Source organism: Accipiter gentilis, chromosome 14 (genome assembly GCF_929443795.1).
Source record: "Accipiter gentilis chromosome 14, bAccGen1.1, whole genome shotgun sequence".
In the NCBI taxonomy this organism is placed as follows: domain Eukaryota; kingdom Metazoa; phylum Chordata; class Aves; order Accipitriformes; family Accipitridae; genus Astur; species Astur gentilis.
Genome location: NC_064893.1, coordinates 15,988,739 through 16,007,460, shown reverse-complemented (window position 1 = coordinate 16,007,460; position 18,722 = coordinate 15,988,739). Strand labels below are relative to the sequence as shown.

Here is an 18,722-nt window from a genome sequence, read left to right as displayed (position 1 = left end):
CAGGTCAGGCATACTCTACGCATTAAGGAAAGCTTTTCACCAAATTAGATAACGGCTTCACCTCCTCCGGGAGACCAGGGCGTACCAGACCCTTAAAGGCACGTGGAAGAGGAGCCTGGCGACTGCTGCTACTGCCAGTACCGCTGTCAAGGGATGCGCTAGGGTTCAGGAGCTGGGATGTACACTCTTGCACTGATAAGCACAGCGTGGACGCTTGTTTTAGGTCTCGGACTCGGCCCGATACTGGGATCGTGATCAGCACAGCATAGCAATAGGAGACTAACGGTTGCCCGAAGGCTGTAAGCTCTGGCGCTGCCTCAGATCCCTGGAGGCGAGGCAAGAGGAGTAACGGTACCTCCACTCGCCGAAGCAGCGGGTTCGCTAGATGTTTGACTGCACCAAGGGGTGGAGTGTGACTGTTCGCTCAGCTCCTGCTCAGATTTGGGCTAGCCCAGCTCACGCTAAGGCCCGATGTATGCTGGGAGCAGCGCCTTTGGGTTGAAGGGGGAGCACCAGGTAGGCAGCACAGGTGGCCAGGAAGAGCTAAAGGGCCATGATGCAGCCATTAGCACCTGCAGCTGGCTGTCTCCTGCAGCCCCCATCTTTGCCTGGCAGTATTGTCAGAATCTGCTGACTTTTGGAAATGGTATAGACCAGACTTCCAAGCTGGAAGGTATAAAACAGCAGCTGAGCCAAAAAGCCTTTGAAGGAGATTCAACAGCAGCTGGACTGCTGGGGCTTTTGTGCTTCACAGTGTGATACAGGGGACGCCCGCGCGGTGACGGAGGAGGAAGGATGAGCACTCTCACTAGGGAGAAACAACGTCTTTTTTTTGGTTTTGCTTTTGGGTTTTTTTTCTTTTCCCCCCTGCCCCCCCGCCATAAGCCCAGGACTTTTAGTGTTACGGGTTGTAAGTTAGGAAACATGACGGCTTGAGTGAATTCACGTCAGAGAGTAGCCCGGGCAAAGGGGACCGAGCCCTGTTTGTCGTGTGTGTTTGTTGCATTTCTTCACGTGCTCACGAAATAAAGCTTAATTCACAGCGTTCGTTGTCCTGTAACTTTGAACTTTTCTCTGCCGTGCCGGTTTTTCTCCCCCTGCTTGCAGTCCGTCCCGTTCCTGCTGCACAACAGGGAGCGAAAGCGTCAGTCATTGCACCTATGTGTGCTTGGCTTTCGTACTAGATGGGAACTCCGGCTCCAGGGGCTGAAGTTGGAGCTTTTCGTAGCAAGTGCCAGCTCTTCAGCTGGCTTCCCTGGGCGATGGACCTTTTCCAGGGTCCCTGCGGTCCCGCCCTTCTTGCCCCAGTGGCCCCAGACCCCGCCATCCGACCCTCTGGGCTTTCCTCGCGCTCCTTCTCTCCCAGACTGCACCGGGGGCGCTTTTTGCCCCCAGCGTTCTGCGGGGCCCTTAACGGTCTCTGAGCGGAACGCGCTGGAGCGAGCGGCTGCCGGGGCGGCCTCTCCCCCGCGGCAGCACCGCAGCCCGCCGCCGCACCCTCAGCGAGGAGCGAGAAGCGAGGAGCGAAGAGCGAGAAGCGAGAAGCGAAGCGCCGCCACAGAGCGAGCCCGGCTCTCCCGGTCGCGCCCGGCCGGCAGGGTGAGCCGCTGCGCCCGCCGCGGCAGGCGCCTGAGCGCGGTCCGCCGGGGCAGGCCGCGGAGCAGCCCCCGCCGCGGGGCCCGTCAGGCGGCGGAGCCCGGCTGGAGAGCGGGGGCATGGCGGCGCGGAGCCAGGCCTCCCTGCGGCGCCGGCTGCAGAGCTCGGAGGAGGCGCAGCACCGGCAAGCGGTGCTGGTGCGGAAGCTGCAGGCGAAGGTGAGGAGCGGGGGCGCCGGCCCGGCGGGGAGCTGCCCGGGGCCGGGCCGCGGTGGCGGGGCCGGGGTGCCCGGGCCGCCCGCGCAGCGCTGAGAGGGGCCTCGGCGATGTCGGGGGGCGAAGGCGCGGCCCCAGCGGGGCCCTCCCCGGGGCGTTCCCCGGCGCTGCCGCGGGCGGGACGGCGCCGAGCCCGCAGCTCGGGGGAGGCCCCGGGAGCCGCCCTCCTCCGCCCGGCCCGGCCCGTCCCGCTGGGCGCCTGGCCCTGCCGCTGTCACCCTGCCGAGCCTCTCGTGAGGGCTTGTCCGTCCTGAAATAAAGCAGCCCCCCGGCTCGCAGGCGCCTTTGTTGGGCCACGTTAGCAGGGGGCTGTCCCAGAGGCAGGAGCCGAGCCGGCGGGGGTGGTTTGGGGCGGCCCCGGGCCGAGGCAGGCAGCTCTTAGGGTGAGCAGGTAGCAGTACGTGGAAAAGAAGCCCCGTCTCAGGAGATAAAGCGAAGCTTCCCTGTATGGTAACGACTTCTTGTGGGCGGCATCGGCAGCGCTGTGAAACGCACTGTGCTTGGGCTGTAAAGACTTGGAGAAAAGCTAATGCAGGAGGAGCCGAGCCTGTCACAAGCTGCATTCATTCGCTCATCTTCATTCTATGTCTCCGTCCAGGTACTGCAGTACCGGACTCGGTGTCGAGAGTTGGAGCAGCAGCTGGCAGCAGGAGGGGTGAGTGTGCAGGTTGCCAAGTAAAGACCGTGTAGGTAGCGTTTGTTAACGCGGGCCAAAGCAAGCTCCCCAAAGCAATGGCAGAGGGCAGAGGGAAGCAAGATTTTGCTGCCTGAGGGTTTAAAGAAGCGCTGTAAGCTTGCCTGCGAGTGTTTTGTCCAGTTGCCGTTCTTGGAGGAGTCAGTGGTCCCAGAAATGCGGGTGCAGGAAACCCTGTGGAGGGGGGGTTTAGTTTTGAGAAAGAGTGCTTTATTGCTGGCGTAACATTTTGTCCTAGGGCTCAGGAGAGGGCTACACTGCCTGTTAGGTTCTATGGCCGTCTCTGAAAAAGAGCGGGTTGAAACGTGGCATTTTGGAAGGCAAGAATGCTGGCGTTCAGCATACGGCTATGGGCTTTTCTTTCTGCTTCACGGCTAAAGCAAACCTAGGAAGAACAAAGGGTGGGAGAGTAGGAGAGCGTTCCCAGGCTTCAAGTCGAAGAGAGCACTCACGGTTGTGAGCTAAGGAGACCTAGCTGCGAGAGTGCCACAGTGCGGGACTGAGGAGAGCTGCTCGCATTGAGCACCACCCTTCCCCTCCCTTGCTCTCCATAGTCACGACACTGTTACGCCTGGAAGAAGCCACGAGCTCCTGAGCTACCCAAGCGAATGGAGCGGAAAGCGGTGGATGCTAACAGCAGTGAAGGGAAGGCGAGAATTTGACTAAACTTTTCCTTTCTTCTGAAGGGACCCCTTCCAGGCAGGTGGGAAGCCACAGAAGACCAGAGCCTGGAGAAAGCACTGCTTCGGGTGGAAGAGGAGCAGCAGAGGTACAAGGAAGAAGCGTTCCCTCATACCTGGTATCCTGGATGCTCGTGGAAGTGAGGGAAAACCTGTCAGTGCTCCCTGGTCTCCCCAAGGGGAGCAGTTGGGCAAGCTGCTTTGAAAGCAGAAAGGTCCACAGTCTTGTTTTCTGTGGTGCAGTAATAGTGTTGTGTGCTGAATGGCTCTGTTTTGAGCGGGGGGGTTATTCCGGGTGACTTCCAAAGGTCCCTTTCCAGGCTAAATTATTCTGTGGTTCAGTAGGTGAGCGGGTCAGGAGAGTGCTAGAGAAAGGCGATGCATCCGGTGATCAGACAGCACGAAGGGGAGGCAAGACGTGAACTGTGGGCATCGTCAAAGTAGAAGGGGAAACCGAAATTGGAGGTGGAAGTAGAAGGCTTAAAGCAAGGAGAAGCAAATGAGCATGCCATCACAGAGAGATCTTAGTTAATCCTAGAAAGCACTTTTAGGGCCTCTCAGTTTGACAACAAAGTCAGTGTTGAGGGAGTTGGGAAATCACGGAGACGCTGCTTGTGGATAGCAGTCGTTCAGTGACCTCGTTGCTGTTTCTCCCTTTCCAAGGTGTGAGAATCTGGCAGAAGTGAACACTCTCCTGCAGGAACAGCTCGATGAAGCGAATGCGGTTAATTCAGCCCTTAAAGAAGATGTTGGAAGACTGACGGTGGATTGGATGAGGGCCCGGGAGGAGCTGGAAGTGAAGGAGAGCGAGTGGCGCAGTGAACGTGAGGTAAGGCTGGGCGACGGGACCGTCGGACGCGATGCTGGGGTGGAATGAGAATGGGTTTTATTTCTGGCCTAGAGAACTTGCCGTGTGAAAGTCGTGGCACCGTTGAGGATGTATTGGTGTTTATGAGCAGAAGACAGGGGTGTGAGATGGAGGAGTGTCAGCAAATTGTGGTGATGGAAGATGCCCGCGTGCTGTGACCGTACTGGTCGTTCTCAAAGGCAAATGCTTGCTCTTGCTGGTCACTGGAGGGCAGTGACACATGAACGCTCGTCTGTTTTTTAATAGTTCCTAAATCTCCGTCTGCAGCAGTGGAGACCGAAGAGAGGTCTGTGTGTTTTTGGATTCAGGGTAGCCAACAGAAGAACAAGACAGGCCTCCCTTACTAATAGGCTGTTGTAAGCAAATCTGACACTGGTCTCGGAGGGGCTTGTTTTTGTCTTCCTCCACCGAGCCTGTTAGACACCTCTGCAAGGCGAGATGATGAATCGCGATCGGTTTGCTGTGTTGATACCCGCTCCTGCAGGGGAAGTGTGGCTGTTCCCTTCTTTGCAGTCAGGTGGCAGGTCTACTGAGGATGCCTCTGTGGTGGCTCTTCAGTCCTTGATGCTCCCCACCCCACCCCCCCCGTTGGAATAGTTCTTAAAGGAGACTCGGTGATGACGGTTGTACCCTCTCCTCTCTGAAAGGCTTGTACAGCGACAGCGAAGGCTGAATTGGCATTTCTTTTTGCCTTTGCCTGTTTAGCTTTATGACAGCTACCTAAGGGGTGAACGCAGCCGTCTACTCAGCCTGTGGCGTCAGGTGGTCACCTTCCGCTGTCATTTCCTGGAAATGAAGACTGCCACTGACCGGTGAGTAGAAGTGAAGGCTAGATCTCGTTGCAGAAAAAACATAGCTTCCCTTCACAGCTGCTTTTTGAGCCTTGATGTTACGCTAGCTGCGGCTAAAGATACAATTTCTCCTTTGGTAGTCTGAAGCGATGGCATTAAGCATGCCTTAGGCTATACTCCGAATCATTTTGTTTGATGCTGGTTTTCAGATAACGCTGAGGGGCTCAGGCTATAAGCAATGCAGAGGCCCTGAACAGGTGAACTTGGCTATGGTGATGTTTGGGCATATTAACACAGACACAGGCATATGTGGGCGAGTTGGGAGAGACTCACCAAAGCTATGCATGCAGCATGTGGAGCGGCCCCCTGTTACAGAGTGGTTAAAATTTGCCTTAAATCTCACTGTCTTTCCTTTCCCACTGCTCCCGATGGAAAGATCATTCATGAATATGTATGTAGTTATTTTTTCCTTCTCATTTCCAGCCTACGTTTGTCCTGGTCAGTTTGCATCCGCTTATTCCTGTACCAACACTGTTGAGAGAAAGAATAGCTTCTCTACCCTGCTATTACATTTCTCCAATTGATTTTGCTTAGTTTGATCCCTCCCTTTTACGATTGTTTTCTTGTTCTTGGGCCCTCTGAGGTTCCTTTCTCACAGGTGCCTTCTGTGCAGAGACAAATAGCGTAGCCTAAGAGTAAATTCTTCTGGTGTCAGCATGCAATTTCAAACTCTGGGTTACCGTCAGCCGTTTACCACCTTTGGTGATAAGCTTTCCTTAATGCGTAGAGTATGCCTGACCCGCTAGTTAATTCTCGAAGCCTTCTGGCTGTTCCGTACATTTCCTCTTCTCTCTGGGGAGAAAATAGATGCGTTCCTCAACCATCAAATAGACCCATTGCCCAAGGATCAAGATGTGTCCTGATCCCAAAGTGTCAGGTGAACGATTCGTCCCCAGCGAAGATGTCGTCTTTCCTGCCGGCTTTTGCTGTTGCGCAATGCCGTGCTTCGGAAGCGAGCCAGCTGATAAAGATGGTGGCGTGAACATTACCTCTTTCTTGATTCTTCTTCAGAGATTTGTCAGAGCTGAAGGCAGAGCAAATGAGGCTTTCTGGATCTATACTTGTAAACTGCTCCCGCCTAAACTGTGGCGTACGGCCCTGGGCACCCGTTACGCCGGGTAGACCTGTCCTCGAGGATCAGGCACAGCAGCAAGCGGGAGAGGAAATAAGCCAGAAGACTTGGGAAGTGATGCGCTTACAAGTCCAAGGGGACCCGGAGAAGAAGGAGCTTCAGGACAGGTGAGTGTGTTTTCAACTTTGCTGTTAGCAGCGTTATCTTCTGTGGGTGCTTGTTGGATTCATAGGATGGGCTGTGTTCACGTTTAAAACGCACCCATTCTGCACAGCCTTGTTCCTGTCCCTAGTCAAACTATTGCCTTCAACAGAACGGATAGAAAAAGCTGTCTGACAGACAGAAGCTCTTGTGAGGAAGGCAGGACTAGAAAAGAGATGGCATATTACAATGTTTTTGCTGTTAACTGATTCTTGGTGAGAAATGGAGACGAGCGTAAAGAGAGCTGTGTCTCTTGCACAGCCCTTTTGCTACCCAGGGCTGTGCTAAAGGAGTTGGGAGGAATTTGCACAGGACCATCATATGCAACGTAGCCCCTCCGTACTGCCGTTTCCACGCTAGACTGAGTGCAGAAGGCCTTTGGGGCAAGGAGTGCCATTTTGCAACATCACACATACGAACCTGAATCATCCTGTGATTATGAGTTTGCGTTAAAAACTTGTTTGTCTTTCCCCTTCTCATAGACTGAAGGACTTAGCTGCACTTGAAGGAGAACACTCATTATTACAGAGCGAGTTGGTAGTCGCAAGAGAGATGCTGGAGGAATCGCACCTTCAGAGGGATGTGCTGAAGCAAGAGAAACACGAGCTTACCGTGGCACTGGAAAAGGTATGGTCACCTTATTCCGAGGCAGCACTTGTGGGAGAGGCAGTTGTGATAGCAAGACCACCACAGATGGTGTTTCTGGCAGTAGAAGCCAGGGACAATGTTGTTGTCCTTCTTGGAAAATGGTGATCGGACCACAGAGGCTCTCCGGTGTAGTTAGTGCCCACGTGCTTGTTGGGAACGCGGAACTGGGAGCGTGTCAGAGACACAACAGGGGACCTGGAGTTGCTGCTTGAGGTCAGGGATTTTCCTGTCTTTGTTGTCATGTTGTTCTTTTGTCTCTGCAGGCAGAGCAGTCAGTAGCAGAGTTGACAGGGGCTCAGAATAAGCTGACTGCTGAGATAGCCGATCTACAGGTTGCAGCAGCGAACATGAGCAGTATCAATGAAGCTCTTGCGTTGGATAAAGTGCAGCTGAACAAACTCGTGTTGCAGGTGAGCAGAGTTGTCAAAGATCTTGCCAGGTGTTTGTCTCCAGCTGCTGCTTCTCAGCCTTCTTGCCTTCGGACAGTATGACTGTCTGAATGTGGAAACGTTGCTCTTTTCCCTGTCCAAGCCGAAGCTCCTACAGAGTAAACCTTACTGTTATTTTATTTCCTCTGTGCTTCTGTGATTGTAGCTGGAGCAAGAGCATGACGTTCTGTCAGGCAAAGTGGACGAGATGGAGAGAGCAAAGATCTCTGACCAGGAGAAGCTGAACTTGTGTGAAAGAGCAAATGAGGCGCTGAGCGCAGAGAAAGCCCACCTGGAGCAGCTGCTGAAGAAAGCAGAGGAGCAACAGGAGGGGCTGCAGGCAGAGCTGAGGATGCTGGCAGAGGAGAAGGCAGAAACCCAAGAGAAACTCAATGAGGTGAGACCAAAAACCTGGTGCTTTCTGGGTGGGCTTTTGGCTGCTTGGCTCAGTGAAGCTGTATCTGTTGGATTCTGCAGTGTTTTTTGTCAAGGAGACACTTGGTAGCGCTGGGGGTCTGACGGCCTTGTTTACTTCCTTCTGGAAATGTGTTGGTGGCTTGCAGAGCTGTTGTGCAATTCTCTGCTTCTAGAGATTCCTTTAATCCACCTGGCTGTGTTGGCCTCTTTTTTGGCTTTTGATAAGCTGCAGAGAGGTGATTTGCCTTGCCCACGAATCTGCGTGAGGCTGCTACTCTCACATGCGTCGAAAGAAGCAAACAGGGTAGCTCTTCACCCATTTTCTGAGGCCAAAAACCCCCGGGGCTGCATGTTTCTATTTACGCTTTTTGTTGTGAGGTCTGCAACTTTCCAAGCTCCGCTTGTTGGGTCCTGGAGGGCGGGACAAAGGGGCAAGTCAGCGTCTGCTGTCCTGTACTGCTAACAACGGGAATGACATCCTGAAATTGTTGAAACTGTATTTTAGGACATACGTGCCGCTTTGAATTGCTAGATCCTCTTTAGGCTTTGAGGGAGAAGCTGAGAAAGAGGTGATCACAGAAGACTGTTTACTCTGGACTAACTGGTTTTGGTAGAGTGGAAAAAGAGCTTGGGAGAATTGTATCGCTGGAGGAGACTAGGGAGTTTGCCATCCTTTCAGTGTCGGTTTCATAATGTACAATCTTAGGTCTTAGGGGGTAACTTTGAGAGGAGAATTGTTTGTGTCTGATGGTCTGTTCTCTGTTAGACAGTCTTAGTTTTGGAGTACGTGGTCTGTTTGGCAAACACCCGTCAGAGGTGTATTGGCATCACTGCAGAAGAAAGCCAAAAAACGACAGTTAGTCTTCAGGCTTGAATGCCAGCAAGGTCTATTGGACAACTTGTTTGTGTAAGACAAGTAAACAGTATTGTTGACATGAACTACTGTCCAAGTAGAGTCTACCGTCTCTTTGGCCACACCAGCCGGACTTCCGTAAATCACTGAATGACACTGCTCACCACGAGGGCTGTTTCCCTGCCAAGGATCACCTCGTTGCATCCAACTGCTGTACACACTGAAGTAGGTGTGTGGTGGTGTTTTGCGACAAGGTGACGCTTTGATGTTGGTTTTTCTTCTTCTAGAAGGAGAAACCATGTGTATTTCCACTTTGTTCGGCGAGCAAAGTTGCTCTTGCTCAACGGTTCCTGGAAATTTCCAGCACTGGAATAGATTCTGATAGAACTTTAGTTTGCAAGGTGGCAGTTGTGGAAGATGTGGTATTTTTGCGTGAAAAGATGTAGTCTGGGGTGTGTACGTTTGTCCTGAAGGGGCCGCCTGGTCCCAGGCAACCCAGTAGGGCCTTATTACACATGGCTTTCAGGTTAACAGCCCTAGTGCCTTTTGGCAGCCCAGGCTGTTAGGGCGGTATGAAGCAGATGCTCTTAAACTTTCAGGCCAGAGTACCGGAGCTCTCTCTCCTCTAGCTGATTCAGAAGTGGCACTGGCTGGCTCTGCACAGAACTCCAGAGAAAGGACTCTAACTGTATTTTGTCCCGCTTTCAGGTTCACCGCCAGCAAGAGTCAGCTAGCAGTGGTCTGGAGCAGTTGCGGCAGGAGTCCTCTCGCCAAGTGCAGGCACTGGCCAACGTATCCAAAGAGAAGGAATTGCTGGCGCACGAGAAGGCTGCCCTAGAGGCGCGACTGGCAGCCACGGAGCGGGACAGACGAGGCCTTGCAGAGCAGCTGGCAGAGGCCAGGTAAAGGCAGGGGGGAGACCCTAGGCAGGAGATTATTTAATGGCTGTAATTATAGAGGTGATAATCGTTACGCGAGGCTTCATTGCATCCTGTATGCTTTTGAGCTGTTTTCACCTTCCATGGACAGAAAATGAAAGAATCTCGAGCAAAAAAACCCAACCAAAAACCCAAACCAGTACAGCATGGTTTGAATGTTATTTTTCTGACAGCTAAAGCTAACAAAGCTCTCCTGAGCCTGGGGCTCATGTTTATGCCCCCTTGCACGTTCCTGTGTGAAGTCCAAAGCAAGCCAGCGTAATTCCTCGGTATCTGGTACCTTGGCTCTGCATTGAGTAATAATTAAACCATGCAGATGTTTACTGAAACCCAAAGCTTCTTTCTGGTTTTGGTTTCTCGTTCTGCACGTTTGAACTTGGATCTTTCCTTATCCAGTAGTTTGACAGGGGATCTTCAGAATTCAAGGCTATTACGTACGGACATGGCGAGTAGGACACTGCCGTTTAGGGTGAAGCTAGAGGCTCGTGCTGAAAATCTTGAGGGCCTACTCTTTCTAGTCTAACTCTTGTTACCTGTGGTGCAGGACCTAGAGTTGGTTACACCAGCAGCAGGGAAGCCTCTTTTGAATGCTCGCCAGTCTGCGGGAATTGTTGCCCATCATTGGTGTGTGGGTCCGGTACTCCTTACCACGTGCTGTTTTGAGACAGACATCATGGAGGAGTTTATGCAGGGAAGGAACAAGATTTTGTCCTTCTGCTGGATCAGGTTTCTAAGATCACGTGTGACAAGTTCTGCTTTTAAAAAAAACCAACCACCCCAAACTGCCCAACGTATCGAGAGGTTTGTCCTCCTCTCAGGTCTTTTTTAGAAGACTCCTGACCTTGCAGAGCTGTACAAATGAGAGGTTGTTTGTCATGCTTCTTGACTTTTACGCCTTACCACTCCAGAGTATGTTGTTAGCAAGGCTGATAAACACCATTTTGACTCGGTCTGTTTCTTGAGAGCTGCTGCTGCTTCTGAGCTCCAGCTCCTCTTATTTGATCCAGCTGAATTATGTTCTGTCAATTATTGGGCTGCAGCAACTATTCTTGCCAGATGTTGTTCTTAAGAGCCTGTTGTTGTCGTCACAGTTTTGGACTCTTTATCTTCTCTGTTCTGGTTTAGAGACTGACTTTGATTTATCCTTAAAATGGAGCATATTTACTCTGGACTGCCAGAGATTGGCGTAGTCAGAAATATGTGCTCGTTCTCCTTCTTGAAGATAGACCCTCCATCGTCCATCAGAGCAGTGAAATCCTACTGTTGTGGGTCTTATTGCTGTACCACTCGGGTGCCCCTTTACCCTGAAGGATGTTATCCTGGTTGCACGCCTGTTCTAGTGAGGCAGTGCTGTGTATGGTAGGAACCTGGCACACCGGACGCCGTGTTAGATCAGGGAGGCAACTTCAGCTCCTGGTTGCAGAATCCTGTGTGTCATACGTAGCAGTTGGTTGAAGGCTGTGGATGTAACAATTTGCCTCCGCAGTACTACAACTTCCATTTTAAAGAGCGGCAAGTCGTTTGGGCTACTGCCTGCTTCGTTAGCAACGCTTAGAGAAAAGTAGCCAGTTTTTCTCGTGAACTTCCAAGAGTTTAAACTGAAGGCTACCTGTCTCTCCTTTCAGGTAGTCCTTGTTCAGGTAAAATCTAGTTCAGATTTCTTAGAAATGCTGCTTACAAGCATGAGATTTTACTATAGGATCTGATGTATTGCTTTAGTCCCTTTGAAATATAGGGAGTCTGGAAGATCACCTCCCTGTACGTACACTACGAACAGCATCAAAAAGTCACGAGTCAGCCAGGGAGATCCTCTTACTCTGTGCCCCTGCAGAGCAACCTGGAAGTGACGATGAGCAAAGGGCTGTGAGCAGAGGCTGGGCTTTTGCTTGCTGCCACAGACTTGGTGAGCGCAGCTACCCGTGTGTCATAGATCAGACAATAGCAATTTAAGATTTGCCTGTGGAGATCAAATTTGGCTGGGCTTTCTGTGTTACGCTAGGTCATAAGGAAAGCCTGGGCATTCCCTCAGAGGGGCCTGCCTTGCTCTTTTAAATGGCAGAAATATGCCTTCTGTATCCCAGTTTCCACGCAACCCATTTTCCGTACTGAGGGGTAGGGATCTTGAACCAGTTCCTACTGGACTAGCTCCCTGTGGGCGTCAGGAGCAAGAAACTCCTTTCTCTCCGTATTGGCGTCTTGTAGGTGCGGGAGGGAGACCCTGGAATCCAGCCTGCTTGAGGCTCAGCAGCGCTTATCTCAGCTGGAGATCGCCAGGAGTCAGCTTGAAATCCAACTTCAGACAGTCAGGCAGGCCAAGGAGGTGATACAAGGTGAGAGCCTCGTGTGCTTTGTTTCTGGTGATCCCCCTGCCTAGGGAGGATGGCATAAAAATAGCTCTCTGTGTGCAGTGCTTCTAAGGAGCGCAGGAGCTGGGGACAGATCCCTCCGACACTGAAATTCAAATGGCTTAAGGTTAGTGAAGTCAGAACCGCTGTTTGTGTAGGCCCTGAATCTTGCCATTTGCCACGTTTGCAGGGGAAGTGAAGTGCCTTCAATGTGAGCTGGAAGCAGAGAGATCTCTCATGAAGCAGGAACGGGAAAACATGGCGCAACAGCTCTTGCGGACAGAAGAGCAGTATAACGATACCCTGAAACTTCGGGAAACGGCTCACGAAGTGGAAATAAACAAGCTCCGGCAAGAGCTGGTAGGAAACAATATGCTTCTGAATTCTTGAGGCAAGCTTTGTGGGCTGGCTTTAGAAGAATAATAGCCTGAGCGTGTGAAATGGCAGCAAGCGTCTGTCATAGGCCACACGTTGCTAGGCCAGGCAGCAGAGCCAACGGCTCGCACTTGAAAGCACGTGAAGACCTACGGGACTATGCCGGGACAGTAAATGCAAGCCACGGATTCCGTGTGGGCCTAAGACGAGTTGAGCAGAAGGTTGGGTGGTCCCCACCCAAGGCATGGCAGTAAAGGGGTAGGATCTTAGCAGACTCCTGTCTACCGTGAAGCAGAGTCCTAACTTTCCTGCCAACTGGAGTCGCGGGAACTTTGTTCCTTTCTTTCTGTCCTTTCATGGTTGACAGAGGTGTTATCTTTGGGCTTAAAGCATACAGAACAGATAGAACAGCCCCTTGTTCCTGGTACGTGAGTTCGTGGCCCGTCTTGTGACTAGGGCATCGGGGTGCTGGCCTCTTTCTCACCCTGCAGTCCATCTGCATCTTTTCCTTGATGAGAATGGAGTTGAGCTTTGAAAATAGAGACTCTGAGACTAGAGAGAAATCCCGTAGGCGAGAGGTGCTAGGAAACAGGCAGCCGCCAGAGAGGGGAAGGTAACATCTCCTCTTCTTCCACCAGCTGACCCTCCTTTTAAGTTCCTTGATCGGACATGATTTGTGGAGGGCACAAAGCCACTACTGTGCGCTGTCGAGGTGGGGGTTTGTGGGAGGGATGAAGCTTCCCATTTTTTTGAGAAGCTTGGCTGGGACTCCATCCTGAAGTCTTTTTCTCCCCTCATCAGGCAAGCAAGCGGGAAGGGCACCATTCAGAGCTACAGGAGATGCTGGAGCAGTGGGAAAAGGAGAAGGCAGAGACGGAAAGGGAGCACGAGAAGAAGCTGTTTGATATGAAGCAGAAAGTTGCTACCATGCAAGCTCAACAAGAGGAGGAACGGACGAGAGCGGAAAGTGCCAAGCAAGAGGTAAAGACTGTGAAAGGAGAATTCGTGTGGGTTTTTTTGTTGTTTTTTTTTTACTCTTCTGGGCTCCTTATTGGCAGTGCTTCTCTGGACACCGTCCGTCTGGGTAGAAGCGTCTCTTAGATACCCCTTTGTAAAGAGGAGCGATGCCTTGGCAGCCGTGAGACCTTTGTGCCGTGAGGGACAGGGCCTGTAATGCGAGAGGCTACCCCAGTGTAGGTTTAAGAAAGGCAGGAAGCGCGTTGCAGCCTGAAGAGAACATGAACACTGTAACTGTGTCTGTGGTCTGACCACTGCTCCTTCAAGAGGGCACAGTGGTGTTCTAGAGGATGGTACCCTGAAAACTCTACACGGTAGAGGTCCAAAAAACCCCCCCAACGCCCAACCCCAACAACGGGGTTGTTCTGTCTTCCCTTCCTCCCTCCCTATCAGAGAGAACATCATCGTGCCACTGCCTAAATCATGGTTAGTCTGGACTTTAAATCCTGGCTGCAGTTCTGGCAGCTCCTCCCCAAAAGAACACACTAGAGCTAGAAGAGGTTCGGAGAAGGGCAAAAAGGAAGACGGGACTGGCCGAGTAAGCTGGGAAAGACGCAACCGAAAGGGGGGTGGCGCGGGGAAGGTCTTACAATGTCCCGAGAGGCAGGGAGGGAGGGGGCAGCCACTGAAGCAGGAGTTCAAATCTAGTACGACAAGCAAACATACGTGGGTGGAATTATTGAACCTCTTTGTCACTGTTTTGCAGCAGGAACGGGACAGACTGCGAGCAGTTAAAGAAGAACTGGTACGGGAGATGAAACTTCTTCAGGACTCGGTCACAGCCTCCGAAACCCGAGCAAATGCAGCAACAGATAGGAATCGCTGCCTTGAACAAGAACTTCAAACTACATTGTCTGTCTTAAAAATCAAAAACGAGGAAGTGGAAACGCAGCGGGAGAAAATCCAGATGCTCCAAAAAGAGGCAGCACAGAGACAAGCTTTGCAGGAGAGTCTCACTCATATGACTGCCATCCTGTCAGAGAGGGAGGGAGAAATGAAGTTGTACCAGGAACAGATGAGAATGCTGGAGAACCAGAAAGAAATGCATGAAACCACTGTCAGTGAGGTTATCAAGGACATAACAGAGAAGAACCAGAAGGTTGAATCCCAGCAAGAACAGCTACAGGAGCTGGAGAAGCAGCAAGAAATGCTGAGGACTGCTGTCAGCAAGATGAGCAAAGAGCTGGAGGAGAGAGACCGGGAGATCGGATCCCAGCAAGAACAGATACGGGAGCTGGAGAAGCAGCGAGAACTGCAGAGGACTGCTGTCAGCAAGATGAGCAAAGAGCTGGAGGAGAGAGACCGGGAGATGCGATTCCAGGAGGGGAAAATAATGACTCTAGAACGAGACGGTGCATCACAAGTGAGAAATCTGCAGGTGGATCTTGATCATATGAAAGGAAACTTGAAGGAGAAGAATTTGGAGCTGCAGTCTCTGACTCAGCAGATCCAAGCGCTGGAAATGGAGAGAGAACAGGTGAAATCTCTGCACGCGAGCCTTGGACACCTGAGGGCAGTTCTTAAGGACAGAGAGAGCGAGTGTGATTCTCAAAGGGATCAGTTAAGACTCTTGCAGCAGTACAAGGAACAGCAAGAGGGCTACCTGCAAGAGCTTCGTGGTACACTAGAAAAGATGACCCTGTCTTTATCCGAAAAGGATCAAGAGCTTGAGTCACAACAAAAGCAAATCCGGGAAGCTGAAGAAGTCATGGAAATGCAGTTAAGGACTGTCCGCGACCAACTGGAGCAGACCTTAGGAGCCTTAAAAGAAAAGGACAGACTCCTAGACATCCAAAAGCAACAAGCAAGGAGCTACGCGGAGAAAACAGAAGAACAGATGAATGTCTTGCACAGAGACTTAGAATACACTACAGCAGTACTGAAAGAAAAGGATTTAATGATTGAATCTCAGAAGGAACTGATTGAGACCTTCCAAAAACAAGAGCGAGACTCTGGACAGCAGAAGGAAATTCTGCAGCAGCTTCAAGTGGCACTGAAGGAAAAAGAACACGAAATTCTATCCCTTAGAAAGCAATGTGAGGCGTGGAAGGAAAAGGAGGAAAGGCATGAAGCTGAGCAAACAAATCTCCAAGCAACAAAGCTGACTCTGAAAGAAAGAGAGGAAAAGGTAGAGGTTCTGGAGGAAGCTATTGCTAAGCTTCAACAGCAAGAGGAGGAGGCAGCGATGCAGACCGAAGCCATACAGCAAAAACTAGAATACGCTGAATCTTCTCTAGAAGCGAGAGATCAAGAGATAGTGTCTTTGCAAGAGCACGTCCAGGAGCTTCGAGAGCAGAAGGAGTTAGAAGGCAAGCGGGCCAAGAGTCTAGAGCAGGATCTAGACAAAATGAGCCAAATCTTGAAGGAGAACCACTCGGAGTTCCTCAGGCAGACCGAGCAAATGAACATGTTCCGGCTTCGTGAAGAAAGCACGAAAGTAGCGCTAACGTCATGCCAGCAGCAAGTGGATCTGCTTGAGCAAGCGGTGAGGAAGAGAGATGAAGACAATGAAACTCTCATGCAAAAACTCCAGCGCCAAGAAGAAGAACTGAAGACCTTGCAGAATCTCCAGCTGAGGCTAACCAAGGAGAATGAAGAGGTTAGGCATGGCAGAGAGCGAGAGAAGCTCCTGGAAGAAGCCTTGCGTGAGAAGGAGCAAGAGGCCAAGGCTGAAGGTGAACTAAAAGAGTTAAAAGAGGAGGTAAGAGCTCTTCGGGAAGATCTCCAGCATGTTCAGCCGACTCTGACAAAGAAGGATGAAGAGATCAAGAACCACAGAGACAGAGTCGGGTACTTAGAGAAGACTCTGAGAGAGAGAGAACAAGAGCTTAGGAGGCAGAGCGAGCTCTTGAAACAATTAACATCAGCTTTGCGATGGAAGGATGGCGGAGAGACCCTGCAGAAACAAATCCAGAAACTCCAGAAATGGGAGGAAGAGGAAGCAGAGAAGAGGCGAGTTCTCCAGGAGAGAGACCGTTCCTTGCAAAGACAGAAGGAGCTAACGCAACAACTGGAGGATGAGCGGAAAGCCAAGGGGGAAGAATTGGAGCGCACGATTGCTGTTTTGAAGCAGACCGAGAGCAGAGAAGTCAAATGGAAAGAGAAGGCACAAGCTCTGACTCTTGCCCTTACCAAGAGTGAAATGGCCAATGGGACTCTGAGGGAAGAAATAGCCATCCTGCAGAGCATGGTTTCGGAGAGGGACACGGACCGGTTTCATCATCAGGTAGGCAGTGTGACTGATCATCAGTCAACTAAAATGCCTATAAAGGATTCTAAGGATGATGCCCATAAAGATACGGGAATATGTAGTCCCATAAATACATGACCTGCTTGGCCAAAGAAACTGCGGTTGTAGCCAGCAGGCTTGCCTGTCTGCGTAGCTCAAGGCATTCCCCTGCTGACATGTTTTCTGTCAGCCCCCGAACTACTGAAAGAACTACGGAGCTTGCTGTTAGAGTTACCCCAAGCCCAAACGTTGGGGATGGGTAATTGGTTCTCTCCTGCGTAGGCAAGCTTAGCCAACGTGTCGCGGTTGGGGTTTGGCATGGAAAGGTAGGGGCACAGTTGACCAAAGTAAGGGACTAGCCTTAGCAGAATTTTGTAACGATGGTTGCACAGCAGCTGCGCTGACGGTGCTTTCAGAGATGTCGATTTTGGAGGTACAGCTTTTCCAGTGTATTAAAAATAACGGCATTCGTACCGTTGCCTGATCAGGTGAAGGGCTTCATTGCGCATTCAGGATGTACTTGTGCTGCGGTCCAAAAAGCCGGAAGGCAAATCTGTGTGGATTTCCCCACGGCGATCGGGAGGAGGGCCCCTAGGAAGAGAGTGTGTTGTTTTGGCCCGTCAACCCGGAGGAGCAGAAGGGACTTGGCACTGTCCATTCCCGAGTCCGGTCACACTCCCCGACTTGTCGATTCTGTCCCTCCTAACCCTTATGGGGCACCAGCTCAACATAAACTCCTCTCTGTATGCCCAGCAGGCTATTGCAGAAGGGGAGCAGCTATCATGGCTCTCGGAGAAGAGACTCCTGTCACAGCAGCTGGAATGTCTGCAGCGAGCAGTTGCAAGGCTGGAACTGGAGAAGGCGGAGCTGAAGCAACTCAATGCTGAGCTCAGGAGGACTCTCGAGCAGGTAAAACAGGCTTTCACTGCCTCTGCAAAGCCTCACGGTCCTCTGGATCACACCACATTTCCACAGACAGCACTTTGGAGTCCTCTGCTTGTTTCCTTCCCTCTCCCGCTTCCCCCTGTGGACACACGCTTTTGTATTTGCTCTCTCTTCTGGCACCCCGTTGCCTTCACAAATGCGCATTCGCTCCGGTCCCAGCCTTCTTGCCCCAGTGTCCCCATACACGCACATTTGACACTCTTGTGTCAGGACCTGTTTCCTCTTGCTCTTTCTCTTCCATAGCCTACTTTGAGTGCTTTTTGCCCGCAGCGTTCTCTGGGGCAATTAACAGCCTCTGAGCAGAGCAGAAATCTCCTTGCCATGATGTCCAGAGCTCCTTTTGCTCCTTGTTTGGTGGCAGGTTTCTGTCACCCTTTCTCCTATCACCTATCGCCTGCAGGTGGAACGCGAACGGAGGAGACTGAAGAGATATCACAGTGGTCGGTCGCTGCCGGATGCGTGCGGATTTTCGCTCTCTGACCAGCACAAGATGGCTGCTTCTAGACAGGTGAGAACAGAATCTTCCTTGGTGGGAGGAGGGTCTGGCCGTACAGAGGAACAGTGGCAAATCCCAGTGGCAGCATCCCCCCAGCATAGACCCAAGAGAAGTGGAACGTAGACCATGGCCCTGGCCAAACTGGAGACCAAAAGGAAATCCTTGCATTTTCTTCACAGGAGGAGTCTCACGCTCGCTGCAGTCGTCGATTAGCTGAGTTGCAGAACCAGGTGAGGAGTGGGAAGGCTCTCGTCAAAAGCTGCCGTGGCTGTACTGAGGGGCACAGCTTTGCACGATGCTACAGCCCGAGTTTTGTTTGGCTGTCGGGAAGTGAGTACACCAGGCAGTGGAAATACCCAGTCAGTCAGACACATCTGTTGGCCATGGCCAAACAACGTCATGCACCTAGGTCTAGGCTCTGGCTTGCCTAGAGGTCAGGCGTGGTGGGAGAGGGATTGGAGGAAATTCAGAGAACTGGCACTCGCCTGAATATAGAGAAGATTCTAAGGATGTTCCCCTTGAGTCTTACTCATCTTGTTGACGGCTTCCATTTTCCCTTGACTCCGTTAACAGTAGAGCTTGCACTCTATCTGAGCTCCAGGGGTCTGAGGCAGCGCCAGAGCTTACAGCCTTCGGGCAACCGTTAGTCTCCTATTGCTATGCTGTGCTGATCACGATCCCAGTATCGGGCCGAGTCGGAGACCTAAGCACAGCGTGGACGCTTGTTTTATCAGTGCAAGAGTGTACATCCCAGCTCCTGAACCCTAGCGCATCCCTTGACAGCGGTACTGGCA

At 51.7% G+C, this 18,722-nt stretch overlaps 1 protein-coding gene across 1 annotated transcript; it reads left to right on the top strand.

The window, feature by feature from the left end:
* Window positions 1–45: 45 nt before the first annotated feature.
* Window positions 46–18,722, top strand: LOC126045536 (centrosome-associated protein CEP250-like). Its single transcript, XM_049816828.1, has 17 exons — window positions 46–1,814; window positions 2,470–2,526; window positions 3,252–3,334; window positions 3,909–4,074; window positions 4,819–4,925; window positions 5,976–6,203; window positions 6,720–6,864; window positions 7,149–7,295; window positions 7,480–7,710; window positions 9,292–9,485; window positions 11,724–11,851; window positions 12,057–12,226; window positions 13,043–13,222; window positions 13,965–16,484; window positions 17,241–17,396; window positions 17,833–17,940; window positions 18,108–18,722. The coding sequence occupies exons 1-17, from the start codon at window positions 1,716–1,718 to the stop codon at window positions 18,357–18,359; spliced, it is 4,971 nt and encodes a 1,656-aa protein (XP_049672785.1). The 5' UTR covers window positions 46–1,715; the 3' UTR covers window positions 18,360–18,722.

What these genes read in the sequence shown, in the direction of transcription:
- LOC126045536 (XM_049816828.1), top strand. Translation starts at nt 1,716, where the DNA reads ATGGCGGCGCGGAGCCAGGCCTCCCTGCGGCGCCGGCTGCAGAGCTCG. An exon ending in AGTGGCGCAGTGAACGTGAG is followed by an intron (nt 4,075 to 4,818) that starts GTAAGGCTGGGC and finishes TTGCCTGTTTAG; the next exon opens with CTTTATGACAGCTACCTAAG. An exon ending in CGGAAAGTGCCAAGCAAGAG is followed by an intron (nt 13,223 to 13,964) that starts GTAAAGACTGTG and finishes ACTGTTTTGCAG; the next exon opens with CAGGAACGGGACAGACTGCG.